General features: G+C 35.3%; 4 protein-coding genes and 1 non-coding gene across 11 annotated transcripts; 1 reads left to right on the top strand and 4 right to left on the bottom strand.

Annotated features, from left to right (window-relative positions):
- Positions 1-444: 444 nt before the first annotated feature.
- On the bottom strand, positions 445-1,400 carry LOC108839795 (60S ribosomal protein L31-3). Its single transcript, XM_018612568.2, has 3 exons — positions 1,279-1,400; positions 990-1,094; positions 445-828 (listed from the first exon to the last, which is right to left on the bottom strand). Exons 2-3 carry the CDS (start codon positions 1,067-1,069, stop codon positions 549-551), a joined length of 360 nt encoding a protein of 119 aa, XP_018468070.1. The 5' UTR covers positions 1,070-1,094; positions 1,279-1,400; the 3' UTR covers positions 445-548.
- A 124-nt stretch (positions 1,401-1,524) lies between these two features.
- On the top strand, positions 1,525-1,596 carry TRNAP-UGG (transfer RNA proline (anticodon UGG)). Its single transcript has one exon. It is a non-coding gene; the product is annotated as a tRNA-Pro (tRNA).
- A 50-nt stretch (positions 1,597-1,646) lies between these two features.
- LOC108819811 (probable caffeoyl-CoA O-methyltransferase At4g26220) lies at positions 1,647-3,502 on the bottom strand. 4 transcript variants are annotated; one of them, XM_018592848.2, is made up of 6 exons: positions 3,362-3,502; positions 3,197-3,261; positions 2,659-2,753; positions 2,352-2,576; positions 2,143-2,274; positions 1,647-2,039 (listed from the first exon to the last, which is right to left on the bottom strand). In XM_018592848.2, exons 3-6 carry the CDS (start codon positions 2,713-2,715, stop codon positions 1,746-1,748), a joined length of 708 nt encoding a protein of 235 aa, XP_018448350.1. In that variant the 5' UTR covers positions 2,716-2,753; positions 3,197-3,261; positions 3,362-3,502; the 3' UTR covers positions 1,647-1,745. The 4 variants fall into 4 exon arrangements, with proteins under 4 accessions (XP_018448350.1, XP_018448358.1, XP_018448344.1 ...); XM_018592856.2 differs by lacking the exons at positions 3,197-3,261; positions 3,362-3,502 and adding an exon at positions 3,098-3,178 and having other exon boundaries at positions 2,659-2,786; XM_018592842.2 differs by lacking the exons at positions 3,197-3,261; positions 3,362-3,502 and adding an exon at positions 3,098-3,178.
- A 48-nt stretch (positions 3,503-3,550) lies between these two features.
- LOC108819842 (uncharacterized) lies at positions 3,551-4,840 on the bottom strand. The gene is made up of 3 exons (XM_018592869.2): positions 4,696-4,840; positions 4,254-4,457; positions 3,551-3,954 (listed from the first exon to the last, which is right to left on the bottom strand). The coding sequence occupies exons 2-3, from the start codon at positions 4,433-4,435 to the stop codon at positions 3,768-3,770; spliced, it is 369 nt and encodes a 122-aa protein (XP_018448371.1). The 5' UTR covers positions 4,436-4,457; positions 4,696-4,840; the 3' UTR covers positions 3,551-3,767.
- A 10,337-nt stretch (positions 4,841-15,177) lies between these two features.
- LOC130498491 (uncharacterized) lies at positions 15,178-17,113 on the bottom strand. 4 transcript variants are annotated; one of them, XM_056991904.1, is made up of 6 exons: positions 16,881-17,113; positions 16,622-16,777; positions 16,434-16,458; positions 15,884-15,974; positions 15,714-15,775; positions 15,178-15,545 (listed from the first exon to the last, which is right to left on the bottom strand). In XM_056991904.1, the coding sequence occupies exons 1-6, from the start codon at positions 17,064-17,066 to the stop codon at positions 15,439-15,441; spliced, it is 627 nt and encodes a 208-aa protein (XP_056847884.1). In that variant the 5' UTR covers positions 17,067-17,113; the 3' UTR covers positions 15,178-15,438. The 4 variants fall into 4 exon arrangements, 2 of the variants coding, with proteins under 2 accessions (XP_056847884.1, XP_056847878.1); XM_056991898.1 differs by having other exon boundaries at positions 15,714-15,974; XR_008937391.1 differs by lacking the exon at positions 16,881-17,113 and having other exon boundaries at positions 15,459-15,545; positions 15,714-15,974; positions 16,375-16,458; positions 16,622-16,742.
- Positions 17,114-19,159: the final 2,046 nt, after the last annotated feature.

Below are 19,159 nucleotides of genomic sequence, written 5' to 3'. Positions count from 1 at the left end.
ATGCACACTTTCACTTGGTCAATCTCTAGCTGTAGCTCCTGAGTATCACTTTTTATATCTACTGGTGAAATAGTGTAGAATGAGGGAGTAACTGCACTTTTAGTAGTCTGGACTTAGTTTCCACTTGAACTACTTCTCTGCTAGTATAGTTACTAGAACTAATTTTATGGCAATAGTGAAACCTTACTGCCATCAGAAGACGTTGCTGTCTTTGATCTTCATTTCGCTTTTTTATGACTAAACATGGAAAAGCAAAAGTGGAAGTTTAGACTGATAAACGTTTAACTAGCCAGGCCTCAGAGACGGACGACATGAGGCAGAAGCCAAATCTAATGATTAAACTCTTGATTGGTCGGTTTGTGTAATGAAAGATGAGTTGTTGGTCATACTTACGACAAGACTCAGATTCTTCTTCAGTTTTTTTAATGAAAGATGAATCAAGTGTTAAAGAAGAAGATAAACGTTCTCTCCAATAAACTGGATCATTGATTCGAAAGTAATACCAAAGTTGAGAAACAAAACTATCTGATAAGAGATTACAAGATTGATCAATCCTCTTCATCGATGACTTTAGTGCCAAGACCGGAGAGACCTTCTGCAGGGATTTCAGCGACAGTGACAAGGGAGAAGAACTCTTCCTTGGCATCTTCGTCATCGTTTCTCTTACGAGCAACTCGGACTCTGATTCTTCTAGGAGGACCTCTGATACCTTTGCTCCAAATCTGCTTGTTCAGCTTCACATCAACTCTCACGTCCTTTGTCCCCATTGCCTTCTCTGCAAACTTCCTTATCTCCTTGATTGCCTTCGGAGCCTTCTTCTTAAAGGTACTGATTTTACAAACACACAACAATGCCCAACTTTTTAAATCTCTACATATCACACTCAAATTAAAACATTGGCTTAGATGAAACCATTAAACAGCTAAAAATTTGAACCGACATTAAAAAAAACGGATGTAACAAAGCTTAATTAATGTCGGAACTCTTACCAGCTATGAAGGCGTCTGTGAAGGTTAATGGTGTACTCTCTGGTCACCACCTCCTCTTTCCTTCCCTTCTTCTCCGACATTTTTTTTATGTCTCTTTCTCTGTTCCTGTATATATCGAAAACTCAAAACAATTAAAAAGAGATAGGTTACTACTCTACATAGCCGACTGTTTGTTCACTACACATCATTCGATTGCCAATCAAACTGAAGGAATAAAAGAAGTATACATTGGCCTGAGCTGAAAATGAAGATCAACAAATTAAAAGTTACGATAGTGAGATGAATATACCTTTGCTTCTTCAAGAACGCCGAGTGACAGAGACGGAGGTGTGACGGAGGCTTATATGAGGCGTTCAATGGTTTAGAAGAACTAACCCTAGTCGATTTAATGGGCCTTTAAATGTCTCTCTTATAGCCCAGTTTAAGAGCTTCTGAACTGAATTTTTCACTTATAAACATCTAACAACAAGCCCATTATGTAATGACTAGATTACATAAATTACAGAAACAAAGAAATAAGTAATCACCTCAACGAGGGCGTTTGGTCTAGTGGTATGATTCTCGCTTTGGGTGCGAGAGGTCCCGAGTTCGATTCTCGGAACGCCCCTTTTTTCATAATTAGTGGACTAAAATTTTAAGAAAAACATACAACAGAGCTTATTGAACTTTTTTTCTTCTTCTTTTTTTTATTGAATACAACAGTCTACTCATCAGTCACATAACCAACAAAGAGCACGACAACATCATTAAGCTTAACTAATATAGTCTCCTGCAAATAGTGATACCATCACCAAGAGCAGCTTGCGAGATCTGCACACGCTGATCAGCCGAGAGTTTCTTGTTCAGCTCGAGGATTGTTTTCTTTGCTTCTCTCTTCCCCTCGGGCATGGACGAGTCGTAAGGTTCAGCAACTGATCCTCCCCACAGGGTGTTGTCATACACTATGATCCCACCTACCTTGATCAGTCTCACAAGCCTCTCATGGTACTTCAAGTAACTCACCTTGTCCGCATCCACAAATGCGAAATCAAATCCACCCTCGTTCTCTTTCTGACATCACAAACACACACAAAGACCATCGTCAAGATACTGAACCAAAACGTGAGTAACAAGAAAGATACAACACTATGGAGAAAGAAGAAGCTATACATACATGGTTTAAAAGCTCGTCGAGGACAGGAAGAGCTTCAGACTCTCTGAAATCAATCTTGTGTTCGACACCAGCCTTCTTGATCACAGGCAACCCTAGTTCATATGTGCTTCTGTTCACATCAATGGCTATAACCTGTAAATATTGTGTACCAAATCAGTAGCAGAGTGAAAAAAAACTTGTGTACTTTTCTTGGTCATGTTAAACATTACCTTGCCATCTTCTGGTAATGCAAGAGCAGTGAGGAGAAGAGAGTATCCAGTGAAAACCCCAACTTCGATAGTCTTCCTTGCATTCACGAGATTCAGCAGCATCTCCATTAACTGGCCAGCGTCCGGTGCAGTAGCCATCGTAGCCATAGGGTGGTTATGAGTAACTCTCCTAAGCTCCTTGAGAGCCTCTGGCTCGCGTGGGTACACACTCGTCTCCAGTATATACTGCAAAAAAAAAAAATCCAAAGAAAGTTATCACAAGAAAATGGAAAGTCAAAAAGTGAGAAAACGTAGTGATGAAGCTCACTTTGTAGAGCTCTTCACTTTGGAGCAATCCCTTGGAAAAATCTGATGCCTTAGCCATTGAAATTGCAGTTTTTTTTTCCAAACACACTCAAGTACCTGGCCAAGGAACAGTGGCATAGGTAAATAACCCTGCCATGAACAATCTTTTAATATTTTCAAGGAAACCCCTCGAAAGACAATTGAAGGTAAAGCACAAGACAGAAGTCTTTGTTCATATATACAAAACACTATACTGTACCAGGATAATCTAAAATTAAACAGAGGTTCGATTATGAGCAATTGTATCTGAAACGTGTATCTTCTAAACCATTAGAACAGACCAATCATTCAAGATGACATTTTCTACAGTTGAACGAAACACACTCAGTTCGTAGACTATAATCTAGAGGTTACGAATGGTCAAAACACTCATACAGGAAATGACAGAAAAGAAGCATTACAGAGAGAAGAAGACTACAAATCCAGAGAGAGAGAGAGAGAGAGAGAACAAGAGGGTGAAAGTACACCGAACAGTCGTCGCCACAATCATATTTTCTTACTTTTATAAAGACGAATCTACGAGGAAAGGCGTGCCAAATGGTTTTTTTACTCGTCTCTGTCAAAGCTGGTAAGTGTTGGCGCATCAGTGTACACATCATGAATTAGATATCTTACCAAACAGTCTAAACACAATTTAAAAGTGCCAAAGCTTTTTTGTACGGTACCTCGTTTCTGTTATCTCTATTGTGTGTGAGCATGAAAATGGTAAGAGGACCATTAGAGGATGACTAGATGCACTGGGATTTTTCTATTCTAAGGTAAGGTTGGTAAGTGTTGACGCAGCAGTTGCATTATCAGGAACGAGACACCTTACCAAACAGTCCAAACCCATTATAAATATAACACGACGATAATACTGACAAACCAACAGCAAACAGATTGTCCATTGATATTATTAAGAGCTAGCATGAGTGATTGACGCCTCAGCTTCAAAACTTGTGTGTATTAAATTATCCAAAGACAGAAATAAGAAATCAACTTTTCGGATCTAATGCGATGATAAACCGCCAGTTTTTATGGATTTAAAAAAGGCTGTTTTTCAGCGTTTCAATGATTTGCTTTTGTTTTCTTTCAAGGGTAGTAGCCGGTGAAAGTGAAGCCTCTTCCAACGATCTCACCTGCACAGTACCAAGCGAAGCATTCCAGACCGAAAAGTGCTGCGATTCCAGCATCTTCAACCTTCAAATCCGCCCTATTCTTCCACAAGCCTTTCACGTGATCCACTTCCTTCCGGAACAACTCAGTACGTCCAGGAATGCTGCCATCCAAAGGAAGAACAAAGGAGACAAAAAAAATACAGTAGTGAGATGCAGCAAAGCAGAGACTTTTACTGGGCGTGAATAGTTTCATAACCATCCCTAAACCTACCAAACTAGCCATAACAAAAAGAAACAGAAACCAAACCCTTTTACTGCACGATAATAATATCAGATAAAGCTTTTAACCTTTAACTATAAGAAAAAAGCTATCAAACATCAGTAGTGCATGCTTGCAACAAAGTCTACCCTGCAAGAATCAATCCAAAGAGTCTATCAAAGGAAGAAGCAAAATCAAAACCTAGCAAGACGAGTGTAGAGAAGCTGCTTAGACAACTCATTGCATTTCTCGACAGTGGCTGGCTCCTGGATATACTGCTTGTTCTTCTCCAGTAACTGTTTGTAGTAAGTCGTGCCGTGCTTCGACACAAACTTGGATGCTTCACAGGCCTTCGATTTCAGTTGTAGTAACTTTGACGCCATCTCTAGATAGACAACTTCTTCCCTAAGCCATAAAAAAAGCCAATTTATAGATTTAACAAATCAAATGGAACATGATCTGAAATCTATCCACGGGGGTAAAGTGAAGGTACTAAAATTAAAAATCCAATTCCAATTGAAAAGATTAAAATGTCTATCAAAACAAACCCTAAGCGCAGATCTATTATCAGTCAAAGCTGGAAAAGAAGGGATGAAACTTCGAATCGGAAAAACGGAGAAGTAATGACGGTTTCAGATCTTACTTATGTCGCCGGCGGCGGAGATTCTATTCTACTGGTGTGTCGCCGTTAACGGAGAAGGAGAGCGATGCAGCTGGATCAAAAAGAATCTCTAGACTTGTGAGTTTTTTCTCTTTTAGGGGTTTTGTAACTCCCTTTAATTATATACTACGGGCCTTTTGTGGGCCTGTGTTTAGTAACTTCTCAATGGCTCATAATAAGACTAAGCCGATAAATGTAGGCCTTAAGCAGCCCATGGTTTATTAGCTATGTATTAGCAAGTTTATATCACTAACCGAAGCCCAAAGTGCACTAGCAAGTTTATCAGATGAATCAGACTGTTCAACTCATTAATAAAAAAAATCTAAAAGAAGTATGGCTTAGTACCGTTAACAGGGGAAGATTGATTCAACAATAAACTTCTAGATCAACATACTAGTTCATTCTAAATTAACTTTTGATTATTTTGTCGCATAACTTTCTGCTTAATCAACACAAACAAGTGTACTAACCTCTTAATCTCTGGCAAGCCCTTTATCAGAAAGAAAAAAAATCTCTGGCAATCTTGGCATCAAGTGTACTTAACTCTCTGCTTTATCATCCATGAAATTTTGTTAGCGTGGTTGAGCTATGACACTCCCTTTTCCTTTTTATCCATTTGGACACGATAATGTCCTTTTAGTTTCAAGACTTGTACAGCTATGTAAATTAAACACTATAAATCATATCAATGTTCTCTTGCTTCTAAGTCTTTACCAGAACTGATACAAAACTAACGCATTCAATACTCGGGGAAAGATTAGAGATATGAAAACAAAAATCTTATCGCAATCAACCATATATAGACTCCCAAATTACTATCTCCTAAATTTGAGATTCTTACTATCACATGGTAACGGTCCATGTCCCTCCAGTCACCAAAAAGATCGCCAAGTGACAATGAGTCGAAGAATATGATCACTTTGCATAAGAAAATGTTCTTCTCTTAGATGTCTCATGTTTGTAGTTTTCAACATCTCCATTCTTTTTTGGTTCCACATAGATTATATGAGCGGATAAATCTTCCTTCATTTTGACGATTCTACTTCTATCAATCTTCTATAAATTGATCAACAATCTTTAAAAGATTCTATAACCAAAACTCATGTTTTATTCAACGATAATGGTATCAAGCATAACTATACTAAACAAAAATGAACGAATAGAAAAAAAAGCAAAGCCAAATCATTTATTATCGATTACTCATAAAAAGAAGAGTAACGACAGAAACACAAAAGCAAGAGTGGTCAAGGTCGGCATTGACAGAATAGCCAAACAAAAGACATGACCAAACACTCTAATATCAAAAACATCAAACGAGGTTGCTATATATATTATATTTAAACCTTTCACAAAACAAAAACAAACAAAGAACCAAAAAAGTTGCACAAAACCAATTTCCTTATGCAGCAGATCGGGCAAGGTTGGTAAGCCCATCAACACCAGTTTCATTGGAAGCTAATGCTGAAGTGATCAGATTTGGATTCAGCTTAGGCTCGGTCTCGACAAAGTTCTTGTAGTCCAGACTCGAATCTTCGTAAATCTCCCACCACTTTTTCACCAACATTTTTATGTCTTCACGGTCCATGTGTTCTTCCGTTTCATCATACTGCATTAATAATTATTAATATATTATAAAATTAATTGTATAGCAGTATTTGCTAATATAGTCACCAACATTTTCACCATAATGAGAGGATGATCGTTTGTAGTTTCTAAAACAGTTTTTGGTTTTTGATTTTCCAAAAACCATTTTTGATCCAATCAAGATTTTTGAGAATTAGATTTCCTAAAATTTAGGGAAACTAGTTTTTAGAATAACTACCTATTTCTAAGCAAAATCCAAAATCTATGTTTCCTTAGTTTTTGCTCATTGTGCGTTAGTTTTTTTCATTTTTTTTTTGGTTTAATAAATATTATTATCACAAACAAACGAAGTATGTCACGAAATGGATAATCGCTAAGGCATTCTCGATAGACACATTTTTTTTTGGCATCATCACATTTTTAATTTACATCTATTTATTATTCATAAAAAAATTATTGTAGTAAAAATATTTTAATACTTGAATGTTATTTTATCTAATAATAAACTGATGTAAACAAAATGACTCCTATAAAAAAATTTAACTTAATTTAATTATTTGAAGTTAGTCATTACCAAAATTATATATATATATATATAGATATATATATATATTGTTGATGATTGTTTTTTATCTTTTAAATTAGTTTATGTGTGTGTTTGATGATTGTATTTATATTTTACTTTTCAAAATCAACTTTTTCAGAATAAAGAGTTTATATCCTGGGTCCTTATATCAATTGTTAATATAAAATCTCACATTTAATTAATAATATTGTACTTAAATTTTATATAATATTTTACTTAAATTTATATAATATTTTACTTAATTTTTATATAATTTTTACTTATATATTATTAATTTTTACTTATATTTTATATGATTTTATTAAAGTTTATATGTAAATATAATTTATATTTATTTAGTAATAATAATAATAATAATAATTGTAAAAACAGTAGTTTTGTTTATATAACTTTTATTAGTAAATATGTTATACGGATAGTGAGAAACAACTAAACAAATTAAAAAGCATTAATTGCACTGATCTCTAAAATATTGGATTTTTTCATTAATTAATAATTTTCAATAAGTAATATTTATCTAAAAAACTCTACATGATTATAGACATTGATAAAAAAAATTCAGAAATATGTCTCTTTAGTTTGGATGTCCTAATTGGTGGTTTGGGTGGCTTTCTCTGAATGAAGATGGTGAGATTCAAAGTTTGCGGTGGTGTCTCCCGAAACTGGGAGTCTCACCGGAGAACTGAAGAGCATCATCGACTATGTATGCTCCAATATACCATGCGTCTACCCGTCGCCGTCCTCAAGCACTGATAAGAAATATAGTTATTTCTGGTTCAGAATAACTCTTCTTCTGATGCTTTGTCTTGTGTTATACTCCCTCCGTTTCATAATAGTTGATGTTTTAGAAGGATAATTTTGTTTCAAATTATATGAAGTTTTGAGATTTTAAGGTTACTTTAACTTTATTGGAAACTGTTCAACCAATTAGGTTTTACACTCTTTTTTGTTATTGGTTAATTGATTTTAAAATTATATCTTTAAAATATTTTTTATTAAAGAAATATAGTTTTCTTAATCTTTGTGCACTAGAGTAAAACATCAAGTATTATGAAACGGAGGGAGTAAAAAATACAAGATGATGGTCCGCACACTTGTGCGGATTAGTTATCCAGTTAATTCAAATTTTAACATAATTTTTTATTTCAATAGTAAGTTAATCAAAAGATAGACTTTGCCTTTTTATTACAACTCAACATAGATAATAATTTGGTACTTGCAAAATCTTTTATTTATTCTTTTACCAAATATCAAATGTAAAAATTATCATCATCATAATAACCTAATAAAATTGTATTAATACTCTAAAGTAACAAATTATAAATCTACAAAATAAACCATAAATATCAATCATCAGTGAAGCTTATGTAATCAAACTCTTTTTCATCAAAGTATTAATTGCATTTTACATGAATTTTCTCTTCAGCAAAGTTTATATAGTGACACATATTGATAAAGTCTACAATAATCACTTCAATTTTTTTAAAAATACAAAAAAAGTAATAAATTATATATGTGACTGTAGAACCCCTTAGTTAGCCGGGGGGGGGGGGGGGGGGGGCATCCACTGTAATCAATTTCGGGGCGTCCACTGTAATCAATTTCGGGGGGGGGGGGGCATCTACTGTAATCAATTTCAGGGTAGTCGGGGGGCGGGGGGGGGGGGGGACATCCACTGTGATCAATTTCAGGGTTATAACCTCTCACTGATTAAAAAAAGAAAAATATGAGTCCAGATTTTAGCAGACATAGTCAGGGGCGGACGCACAGCCAAGTCTGGGGGGGGGGGACATCCACTGTAATCAATTTCAGGGTTGTGACATTCCGTGAGCTTTATAATAATTGCTCAAAGAAAACAAAAAATCAGTTGGGGGCAGAGGACCCCGTAGACTTGGCTGTGCGTCCGCCCCTGACTATGTCTACTAAAATCTGGACTCATATTTTTCTTTTTTTTTATCAGTGAAAGGTTATATTATTTGTACTCATAGTTTTTGATTGGTAAGATAATCCGGTGACATAGAGAAGCAAACTTCTTTTCTTTGATAAAAGTACGTAGCATGGAGAAGTTGAAAACTACAAACATGAGGCAACCACATAAAAGTAACGTCTTGTGACCCTTCACACAGGTGGTCCCCATATAATGACGTGGCTATGTCCTACGTGTAAAGCAAACGGTAACGCTAATCTCTCTCTCTCCCTCTAGTCTAAAAGTCTCTTTTTAACTCCATCCTCCTCTCTGTTTCTGCGTATAAATAAGAAACTGTATTTCTCCCTCTCTGTCAATCTTCGCAAGTTACCGTACCTCAGTCTTCTTGATCGTCTTTTGGATATCGGAAGGTTTCGTCTACGTGGATTTGGTATACCATGAAGAACACAGCCGAGTCGGAGAGTTCCGGCAGCAGAGCCTTCGTGGCTTCTCCGCCCCCTAGATACTACCGCACGAAACTCGAAGTCTTCGGCGAAGTTTTGCAGCGACTCCAAGAATCTAGCTACGAAGAAGCCGCTCTACTTGATTTCGAGGATCAGCTTTGGCAGCATTTCAATCGTCTTCCTGCTCGGTAACCTTTCTTCTTCTTCTTCTTATACATTGATTCGGCTGTTCCATTAGGGTTTTATCATCTCTGGGTATGTTGTTCAATTGGAAGGGGCTTTACTCGTCTCTTGGGCGTAGCATCTTCTAGAATCTTGCAAACTCTAGTATTCAACTTCGTTCTAGGGTTTGTATGTGTTCATAGTCCATAGAATCTGAACAACTCTGTTTCTTCAACACGTGTCGTCTCTTGATCCAAGAACGATCAACTGAATGTGATCTTTTGGTTTGTCTCAGTATCTTAATTGCATTTGTGATGTCATTATCCTTTTGCTATCTCCCAGATATGCTGTCGATGTTAAAGTTGAGAGGGCAGAAGATGTTCTCACGCATCTGAGGTTGCTGAAACTTGCGGAAGATCCCGAAACTAGACCTGTGTTTGAAGTTCGTAATGTACAGGTACTATTTAAGATTTAGCTAACAAGTGTGTCTTGTTTGTATTGATTCCTTTCTCTTTTGTTTGTTGCAGGTTTCTCCCAGAAATTCTGCTGATTCTGATCCTGCGTTGGAGGACGATGCTCGAAGCTCTAGCAAACCACACGGGAAGGGGTAATTGGTTTCGGTCTTAGTAGTTATACCATTTCTAACATTAATTCTACTTTCTTTTTCTAATCGTGCATGCGCTTTCATCTTGTTTAAAAGAAGGACAAGACTTAGGTTCACCCCCTATGGTGAAACTTTAAATTCACCACTCCCCTTAAAACCAATCAAAATGCCATGTAGATAATTAAATAAAAAATATAAAATTATAAAAAATAATTTAAAAAGGAAATAACGTTAATTTTAATAACGTTAACTAAATACTAAACCCTAAATTTAAATTCTAAACCAAAACCTATACCCTAAACCCAAATCTTATACCTTAAACCCAAACCATATATCCAAAACTTAAATTCTAAATCCTAAATCCAAATGCTATACCCTAAACCCATTCTATATCATATACCCTAAACTCAAATCATATACCCTAAACCCAAACTATATACCCTAAACCCAAACCATATACCCTAAACCCAAATCTTATTCCCTAAACCCAAATCGTAAATCCTAAAGCTAAATTCTTAAGTTTAGGGTTTGGGTTTAAGGTGTAGAATTTAGGTTTAAGATATACGTTTTGAGTTTAGGGTATAGGATTTGGGTTTAGGGTATAGGATTTGGGTTTAGGGTATAGGATATATGATCGATTTAGAGTATAGGGTTTGTATTTAAGGTTTATGGTTTGGGTTTAAGGTTTAGAATTTGAGTTTAGGGTATATGGTTTGAGTTTAGGGTATAAAATTTGGATTTAGGGTATATATTTGGGTTTAGAATTTATGATTTAGGGTTTATGGTTTAGTTTGCATCATTAAAATTGATTTTATTTTTCTTTTTAACTATTTTTTTAATAATTTAATATTTTTTATTTAATTATCTACATGGCATTTTGATTGGATTTAAGGGGAGTGGTGAATTTAAAGGTTAACCATAGGGGGGTGAACCTAAGTCTTGTCCTTAAAAGAAGGGTCCTTTCAACTCCAAATTTTGAAATATTCCTTAACTTGCTTTGCTGCTTATTTTGCAGACCGATGCATGAGATTACCTTTTCAACCATCGATAAGCCTAAACTCCTTAGTCAGGTTGGTGGTAACATCACTGTTTGTTGGTTGCCATAATCGTGATATTTGTATCTTCCAATTTTTGTGATAATTTGAGTCGGAGATGGCTTTCTGTTTCAGCTTACTTCCCTGCTTAGTGAGCTTGGATTGAACATTCAAGAGGCTCATGCTTTCTCCACGGCCGATGGGTTTTCTTTGAATGTCTTTCTTGTCTATGGTTGGTCTCAGGAGGTATGATTTTTAACGTTTTAACTCTTATGTATTTGTTGTGACTAAACTGGTTGATAAACTTTAGCAAGTTTGGAATTATAGGAAACGGATGGTCTTAAGGATGCATTAGGCAATGAGATACTGAAGCTTAAGGTATGATTCTCTATCCTGAATCCTGATTCTCAGATTGATTTTGGACGCTGCAACCATTTAAGCTTCTAACTATTTTCGATGTTGATACTCTTAACTGCTCAGAAGCTGATTACTAAGACGCAGCAAGCTTTCGAGCGAGTTCTCTCTACTCTTCCCTTCACTCAACACGGTGTGATCTGGGAATCATATCTAGTTTTTGTGAGCCAGCAAGGTGTTCCTCTGGAGACTTCACTGAGTGTTTACCGAAGGTATCAAGATTATATCGAGCTTCTGTTGAAGTCTGGTCGAGGGCTAGAAGCTGCAGAGAATCTGATTAATGCGCTGAGTCGTGTTGGTGAAGTGGGGATTCTCTGGACTTCAACCGTGGAACATTTGATCTGTGTGCTGCATGAGTGGGCTCAGACGGAGCTGAAGCACGTAAGATCGGATACAGCTGGACCTTCCGTTGAATTCAGACAGAGAGCAACTGACACCGACATGGAAGATTCTGTTCCGGTACGTATCGGTATGGGAGGCAAAGAAAGAAGTGGACGTAGGAAAATGAAATCTGCCTCGAAAAAACCTGCCCCCGTGAGTACCAAGGTAATGTCGTATGCATGCGTGTTCAGAGAGATGTCACTCCTTGATTTTGGAAGCTGACGTTTTTCATTTGATCTTATGTGCAGAAGTATACTCCTGACGATCAGGAATGGCCGAGTGATCTCCCTGCGCATTTTGTAGAAATTGGCAAAGACTGCATATCAAGGACTCTTTGGTAACACACTAAGGCTACAGTTTATGTTAAAATCTTATGGTCTGCTGCAATCCTTCCTTTATAATTTACTGTCTTGTTCTCTTTTCTTTTTTTTTTTTTTTGCAGATCTTTGCTGGGCAGTTTGCATTAATCGATCTGTTGAGTCCGCTTTCAATCTCTTAGATGATGGGAGAGAACCCGTGAGACTGTCTGCACAACACTTAGTAAATGGTGTCCACAAACATGAGTCAGGGTACATCACCCATTTCGATGGTGTGAGAGACTTCATGCAGCGGCATGGTATGGTCCCCGAGGCATCTTGCCCATGGACAGGAGAGGTGGATAAGGAGCTGGGATGCACTCACGATCATGTACAGGGAGAATCTGCCTATAAGGTTGATGACCTAGTCTACCTCGACAAAATTGTTGAAAGGGATCTAATACTGGTTCTTCAGAAGCAGCCTATTCTTGCCGTGATGGAATATTGCGACGAGTTAGAAGATCACAGAGAGGTAAACCTCTTGTATACCCTTTATTTGATTCTGTGTTTCATTTTCAAAAAAAAATAGTTTGGTGATTGCCGATTTCTTTTGTTCCTTTTTACGTCTACTTGACCGTATTTTATTATGGGACAGGTATATAGATGGCCCGAGTACATCAAACAAGCATCACAAGTCAGCCAAAAAGATGAGGTCAGGGCTCCATGTGGTGGAAGTATTGGGTTACAATACCGATACTGCTGGAGAGACTGCAGGAAAACATTACTGGCTTATACAAATGGCATCTGGAACCAAATGGGGTGTTAATGGCGTAGGGAAAGTAATGAGGCAAATTAGCAGGAAAGAAGACAAATCTCTTTTTGTGGGTGCGTTGTACCCTACTGTTAGTTTTAGAGAGGCATGAGGATGGATTGAGAAGATTTTTCGTTTTTTTTTTGTTTTTTGTAAACTTTTTTTTTTTGTAAAAAAATTTCAGTAATACATTAATTCAGTGATAGAATGGTGTATAATACAGCAGTAATCAAGTATCACATTCATTGTAAACTTTGAGGAAGGAAACCATTGAAGGCTATCATTACAAAAAAAAAAAAGCGCAACAATAAATTCATGTTTGGTAAAAAAGGCTAGACAGTCTTTATGCTAGGAAAAGATCAATGGTTGCAACAAAACAAGATCTGAGTTTGGATTACCTATGGTTTAGGCCTGCAGAAGACAACTTGAGTTGTTTCGATGGAATACTGGATCATTGCCTGGTACAGCTGCAGCTGATTATCTTCACGGCCTTCGAATGTGATGTAAAACTTGCGCCCGGCTTGTAAGTGACAAACGGCCTTATGAGCTTATGAGCCTTCACAAACTCAACCTTCTTACCCTACAAGGACAAAGACAAAAGTAAGGACAAAGACAAAAGTTAGGTTCTGTTTTTATTATGTTATACGGAAAGAAGCATTAAGTAACAACTAGCTTTTGACCCGCGCACCCGCGCGGGTATTATATTTTTTTCACATTTACTTTGTATTTGTTTCTAATTTTAAGTATTATATATTATAGTTATTTAAACATAATATGAATTTCATATTATTATATTTACAAAAAAGTATTTCCAGTGTAAACAATGATCATATTATTTAGTGTTTATAATCAGCGTTTGTATCATATATTTCTCATAATTAGATATATTGAAATGTCGATTGTATACTAAATAATAATATGCAAAAATTAACTGATTTTACTGTGTAAAAATCAATATTACTCTACTGAATTAAATGAGAGTAGAAGTTCTAGATATGTAATCTTCTGAATATTAGATCAATTTTATAAATTTTAAATTTTGTATTCACAACCAAGTTCTAGATACAGAAAAAGAAAACCACAATTGAAGCCGTTATATATTAAAACTCCATAGATAAAGAATACATATATGTGAAATTGAAACTGCATATCAGTTTATCTAGTAAATTCCAATTAGTGTTTATTTTAATTGAGTGTTCCAAATCACGAAAGTAATTTACATTTTCAAATGGTTTCACAAGTGATTTATACAAAATCAAGAGTGAAAAGAAAAGAGAATAAAAATGAAAATAAATTGTTAAAAATATAGCGAAAGGAACAAAGTATATGTTAAAAATTTCAGTTGACGTTCATAACTCTGCTGTTTGATTGTCTATATAATGTAGAAATGATTTGTATATAAAATGTGAAAGCATATGTTGATATCTTGTTTGACCATATGGTTCTTGGTAGCCAATGTTCTATAAATCTATAAATCTGGTTATTATTAAAAAACGTTTTTTTGTTCATAGAGACCTGTGGCAACTTATGTTGTTAAAACTGGTGTTATATTTATTTTATAATGTTTTACAGTATTTGGTTTTAGAGTTGTACTAAATATTTTAATATTTAGATTAATATTGTTAGATATTATCAATATATAATTTAATTTGTATTTACTTGTTAATGTATATCTATATATTCTTGCAAAAAATGTTACAACAAATAAATCAATAGAAAAATATATTCTAAATATATTAAATTATATTTTATGGTTTGTATACATTAAATTTTCAATGTTATTTAATTACATTTTAAATTTAGAAACTACATAAACTATTCTTTGTATTGTTAAGATTCATTAGATTTACAAAATTATTTAACATATCTAAACTAATTTATGTTTTATAAAAAGCCTATTTAATTTAATTAATCCACTCATGTATGAATTTAAGTTGGTTTTGGGATAATAACTTTCAAATTTAAATTATTAACACATAAAATTAATGAAATGTTATAATTTCAATCTTATTTAGAAGTATGATTATTTAACAACTTTAAATAAATTAACTCTAGGAAAAAAGACTTTAAACCAGATACAATTACATAAGAGTATTTCTAGAGGAAATGGTAGATAAATTCATAAGAATTTATTATATTTCATTCAGTAGCTCGTGTCGCCACATGTTGGCATAGATAGATTCCCAACGAAAGAAAGTACCACTCCTGGGAAGAAGTTGAAGAATACTAAATCCATTTATTTACCTACCGCTGGGAACATGTTTAACCCCAACCAAAAATAAGAAACCAAAAGTACATGATTTAAGAACTCACCATAAAATCCCGACATGGATAGTTCCCAATTCAACCTATTGTCTAGTCTCAAGCCCCAACTGTTTGATTATGTATTCTTTTGCAACAGTGGCATGACTTAATAAAGAAAAGAAGGAAAGATGGATGACTAACGAACATATATACAAATAAACCAAAATTGTTTGGTACTTTTAATTAAGCAGCCAAAGAGCAACCTTGTTTCTTCCACTGGTTGACTTCCGATCCTCTACCATTTTGTATATCTTATTGGCTCGTTTCTTATGCCGTAAGAAGTTATCTGAATCATGAAAGAAAAAAATGTATCAGCTCTTTTAGTTTCGTAACTTGCTCTGAAAGAGCCTTGTCTGTAAATACTTTTTTGCCCAGTTAGTTAAAGACAACATTTGATGCAGAAATCAAGAAGGGATTCAGAACATTCTCCATTAGAAAAATGCAACTTCCTTACTCTTTCGTTCTTCTTCCACAAGACACTTTTGAGACTCCAGACACTCCTCGTCCCTGGTATATCTGTGGACCAAGACAGCCATGGCTTTACACTTCACAAGAATCCAGAAGTAATTCAAGGGCAAGAAGATTAAAACAGTAATTAACACAGTAATATAGGGAACGACATGCCTGGTTTCAGCTATCTCTTTCCTCCATCTCTCCGTATTCTCCTTCAAATTCTGGTTTTCACTTTTTAAATTCTGTGTCAACGCCTCTGAGGCTACAAAAGCAAAAGAGAGAAGGACATGCTAAGAACATACTTTCAAAACACTTGAGTTTCTGCAGGTAATAAACAACATAAAAATAAAGAAACTGGGTTTTTATAGAACTCCAAATGTTTGCAAGACAGGTTAGGGATTCAGAATGCCATTGATGCTCTACTGTCAAACAAAACAGAAATCTAACGTAATGACAGAAAAGCAAGTATCGAGAGTGAAAGTTGAAGCAGGGATGAAAAAGGAAGAGACTTTCTCAAATGGTATCTGAAACAAAGGTAAGGAACTTCTCTTCCTGTTCCCTATTAACCCGATCCAATTTCGAAAACATCTTCTGGAGAAACAAAATCGAAATGAAAGTTTTGTAAAATTGAAATCCCTAGAATTTAATATCAGAAATCAAACCTTGAGGGTGATGTATTTTGTCGTACAATGTGGCATAGAGAGTTTCTATGAAGAATCACCTGAAGAATTTGGAGATAGAGCCACCTGAAGAACACGAAAGAAAATGACAAAGAAAAATGACAAAGAAAAATGAGATGGTTGACAAAACGACTATGTATAAGTCCAGTGGCATAGAATCGTAATTTTTGTGCAAAAATCAGGGGTAAGTACTATTTGTACTTCCCCTTTAATAGTATAGATTCCTTACATAAAATTTGTTAAACTCATCGACAGCCATGTTGCAGAACATGTTGATGAGGTAACCATCTATTTGTGGTGGTTTAGTGAGCTTGTTACCGTGAAGAAGATCCACGGGTGAAAAGTTGAACTCGCAGCGGATATTCGAGAAATCAATGTCGAACCCCTGTGATCAAATCAAACGACACCCATAAATCAGAAACTTGATTCCGGAAACTCAAATCCCAGACTTGTCAGATCAATATATAACACTCAAATCAAATACATACCTCGCTCTTCAACACTTGGTCCCGGATTACCTCAGTCTCCTCTTCAGGTGTATAGAGGGCCCTCTTCTGACGTTTCAATTTTGGAGAATCTAACTCAGATTCTGATTCATAATCGGTATCATAATACATCAGTCCCACCACTTCGGACAGAACCTTCCCAAAATTTTCCCATGGCATCTTCATCATCCTTACACAGCAGCTTTTGATCTCAGCTAAACCCCAGTCTCTTTTTCTCTATCTCTCTCGTTTGGGTGATGTGGTATATATATACGATACGAATAAAAGACGATTCAATGCTTTTTTATATTATAAGAGCACCTCCATCCCAAAGTTTTTAAGGAGTTTATAAGAGATGGAGGGGCCCGGTGGGACCCGTTTTTTTAAAAACTCTCCACTCTCTCACTTTTAAAACCTTCTATTTAAGAGTTGCCTCTTACACTGTTGCGCGAGTTCCATGCATACGTGGCGACCCGCGATTGGTTATTTTTGTTTTTTGTTTTTTTTTTTTTAAATCGGAAAAATTAAAAAAAAAAAAAAATAAGAACCCCAATTGGAGTTTCAGCAATGGAGGTGCTCTAAGCTTCGGAGCTAAACCGAAGTCCCCCTTTTTTACCTTTTTTTCTTTATTTTATTTGCCGACCTTTATCCAAATTGTTTTTCTTTTAATCATAGCCCTTGGATTGTAACGAGTTCAGATCAAATTCTCCAATATCCTTTTATTACTAAAACTAGGTTGTTACGAATATGTTTTTGTCATATGATATTTGTTTTTACCAGTTTAAAATTTAAGGAGTTTCTGTTCTAATTTTATTATGATTGAGTTCAGGCACTTGCACCTCTTGCGTATTTTCTCACAGTCATAGCCTCTCTCTCTCCAGCCATAATCAACCTCAAGATGATGATGATGTGTTCAGGCAACCCACTATCACTCACCAGAGGTCCACATAGTAACCTCAAATTATTGTTTCTGAATCCATACACGAATAGGACTTCTACAAAATACAATATACAGTAATTCTAGAAAAAGATGTTGCAGATTTGCCAACCGTACTATATAGAAAGATATAGAGTATCATTGATATTATTAGCAGATATTATATTATATAAGATATTACATATATTTGTATCTACATAGATTAGAAAATATCATTAGTATAAATATGTATGTAGTCCTAACTATTATTCTTATGAGGGTCAATATAATATTCTTCCCATCTTCTACTCTCATCATATTCTCGTTATGGTATCAGAGCTAAAATGATCTAACGATCTGCTCCGTTTACTCTCATCATATTCTCGTTATGGTATCAGAGCTAAAATGATCTAACGATCTGCTCCGTTTCTGTTTTCTTTTTTTCAAGCTACAGAGCTTTTTTATTTTTTGATTTCAAGCCATTGAGCTTCTATTATATTTTCTGTTAAGTTATATGCTTCCATGATTCATGTTCATGTGAATCTTTGAATCTAAGCCATTGAGTTTTTTGTTATTCAAGTCTATTATAGACCTTTGAATCCAAGCCTAATGCTTCTTATATTCATGGCTCATTTTTATCTTTATAATTCTTAAGCATTGTGGCTTCACTTCCAAAATCAAAGCTTAATGCTTCTTTTTTTTTTCCTTAAAGCCATGGAGCTTCTTATTATTCTTCTTATTATTCAAGTCTCCAAAGACCTCTGAATCTTTTTTTTTTCTTTTGAACAAAAAAAACAAAAAACATTTTCTTTGTTTTATATTTCTTGTGTATTGAAAAAAAAACAAAACATAAAAAAAAATGATTTTGTTACCAAGCCAAAGTGCTTCCTACCATCATCAACAAGCAAAACATGCATTTCCAACCATCATTCAAGCTTAACGAGCCTCTGAATCTATAAGCCTTTGAGCTTCTATTTTTTTTTTTTTGGTTCCCAAGCCAAGGTGCTTCTTCTCCTCCAACTCAGCATCTCATCAGAACGAGATTATGGGTCTCTGCTGCATTTCCAACCATCAACGCTTCTAGAGCGTTTGCGCTCGTCAATAAGATCACAACCACAAAAGTAGGCACGTCGTTATCATCACCGTCCATCCATCTCCTCGCCACTAGCACATCCATCTTCCGCCTTTGATCCAAGTACTCAAATTACCACAAGTCAATCTCAAGCTTGCCATTCCACTACAACTCCATTACCACCTTGGGATTGAGGGGGCATATAGAAAGATATAGAGTATCATTGATATTATTAGCAGATATTGTATATTTATTATATAAGATATTATATATATTTGTATCTACATAGATTAG

Source organism: Raphanus sativus, chromosome 2, assembly GCF_000801105.2.
Source record: "Raphanus sativus cultivar WK10039 chromosome 2, ASM80110v3, whole genome shotgun sequence".
In the NCBI taxonomy this organism is placed as follows: domain Eukaryota; kingdom Viridiplantae; phylum Streptophyta; class Magnoliopsida; order Brassicales; family Brassicaceae; genus Raphanus; species Raphanus sativus.
This window is presented reverse-complemented; position numbering and strand designations above follow the sequence as displayed.

Coding starts and splice junctions, on each gene's coding strand:
- LOC130498491 (XM_056991898.1), bottom strand. CDS start 17,066: ATGATGAAGATGCCATGGGAAAATTTTGGGAAGGTTCTGTCCGAAGTG. Junction 15,975..16,433: donor TCTATCTCCAAATTCTTCAG/GTGATTCTTCAT, acceptor TTGCTTTTGTAG/CCTCAGAGGCGTTGACACAG. Junction 15,546..15,713: donor TGTGGAAGAAGAACGAAAGA/GTAAGGAAGTTG, acceptor TTCATGATTCAG/ATAACTTCTTACGGCATAAG.
- LOC108839795 (XM_018612568.2), bottom strand. CDS start 1,069: ATGTCGGAGAAGAAGGGAAGGAAAGAGGAGGTGGTGACCAGAGAGTAC. Junction 829..989: donor CACAGACGCCTTCATAGCTG/GTAAGAGTTCCG, acceptor TTGTAAAATCAG/TACCTTTAAGAAGAAGGCTC.
- LOC108819842 (XM_018592869.2), bottom strand. CDS start 4,435: ATGGCGTCAAAGTTACTACAACTGAAATCGAAGGCCTGTGAAGCATCC. Junction 3,955..4,253: donor CTCTACACTCGTCTTGCTAG/GTTTTGATTTTG, acceptor TTTGGATGGCAG/CATTCCTGGACGTACTGAGT.
- LOC108819811 (XM_018592848.2), bottom strand. CDS start 2,715: ATGGCTAAGGCATCAGATTTTTCCAAGGGATTGCTCCAAAGTGAAGAG. Junction 2,577..2,658: donor AAAGTGAAGAGCTCTACAAA/GTGAGCTTCATC, acceptor TTTTTTTTGCAG/TATATACTGGAGACGAGTGT. Junction 2,275..2,351: donor CATTACCAGAAGATGGCAAG/GTAATGTTTAAC, acceptor CAATATTTACAG/GTTATAGCCATTGATGTGAA.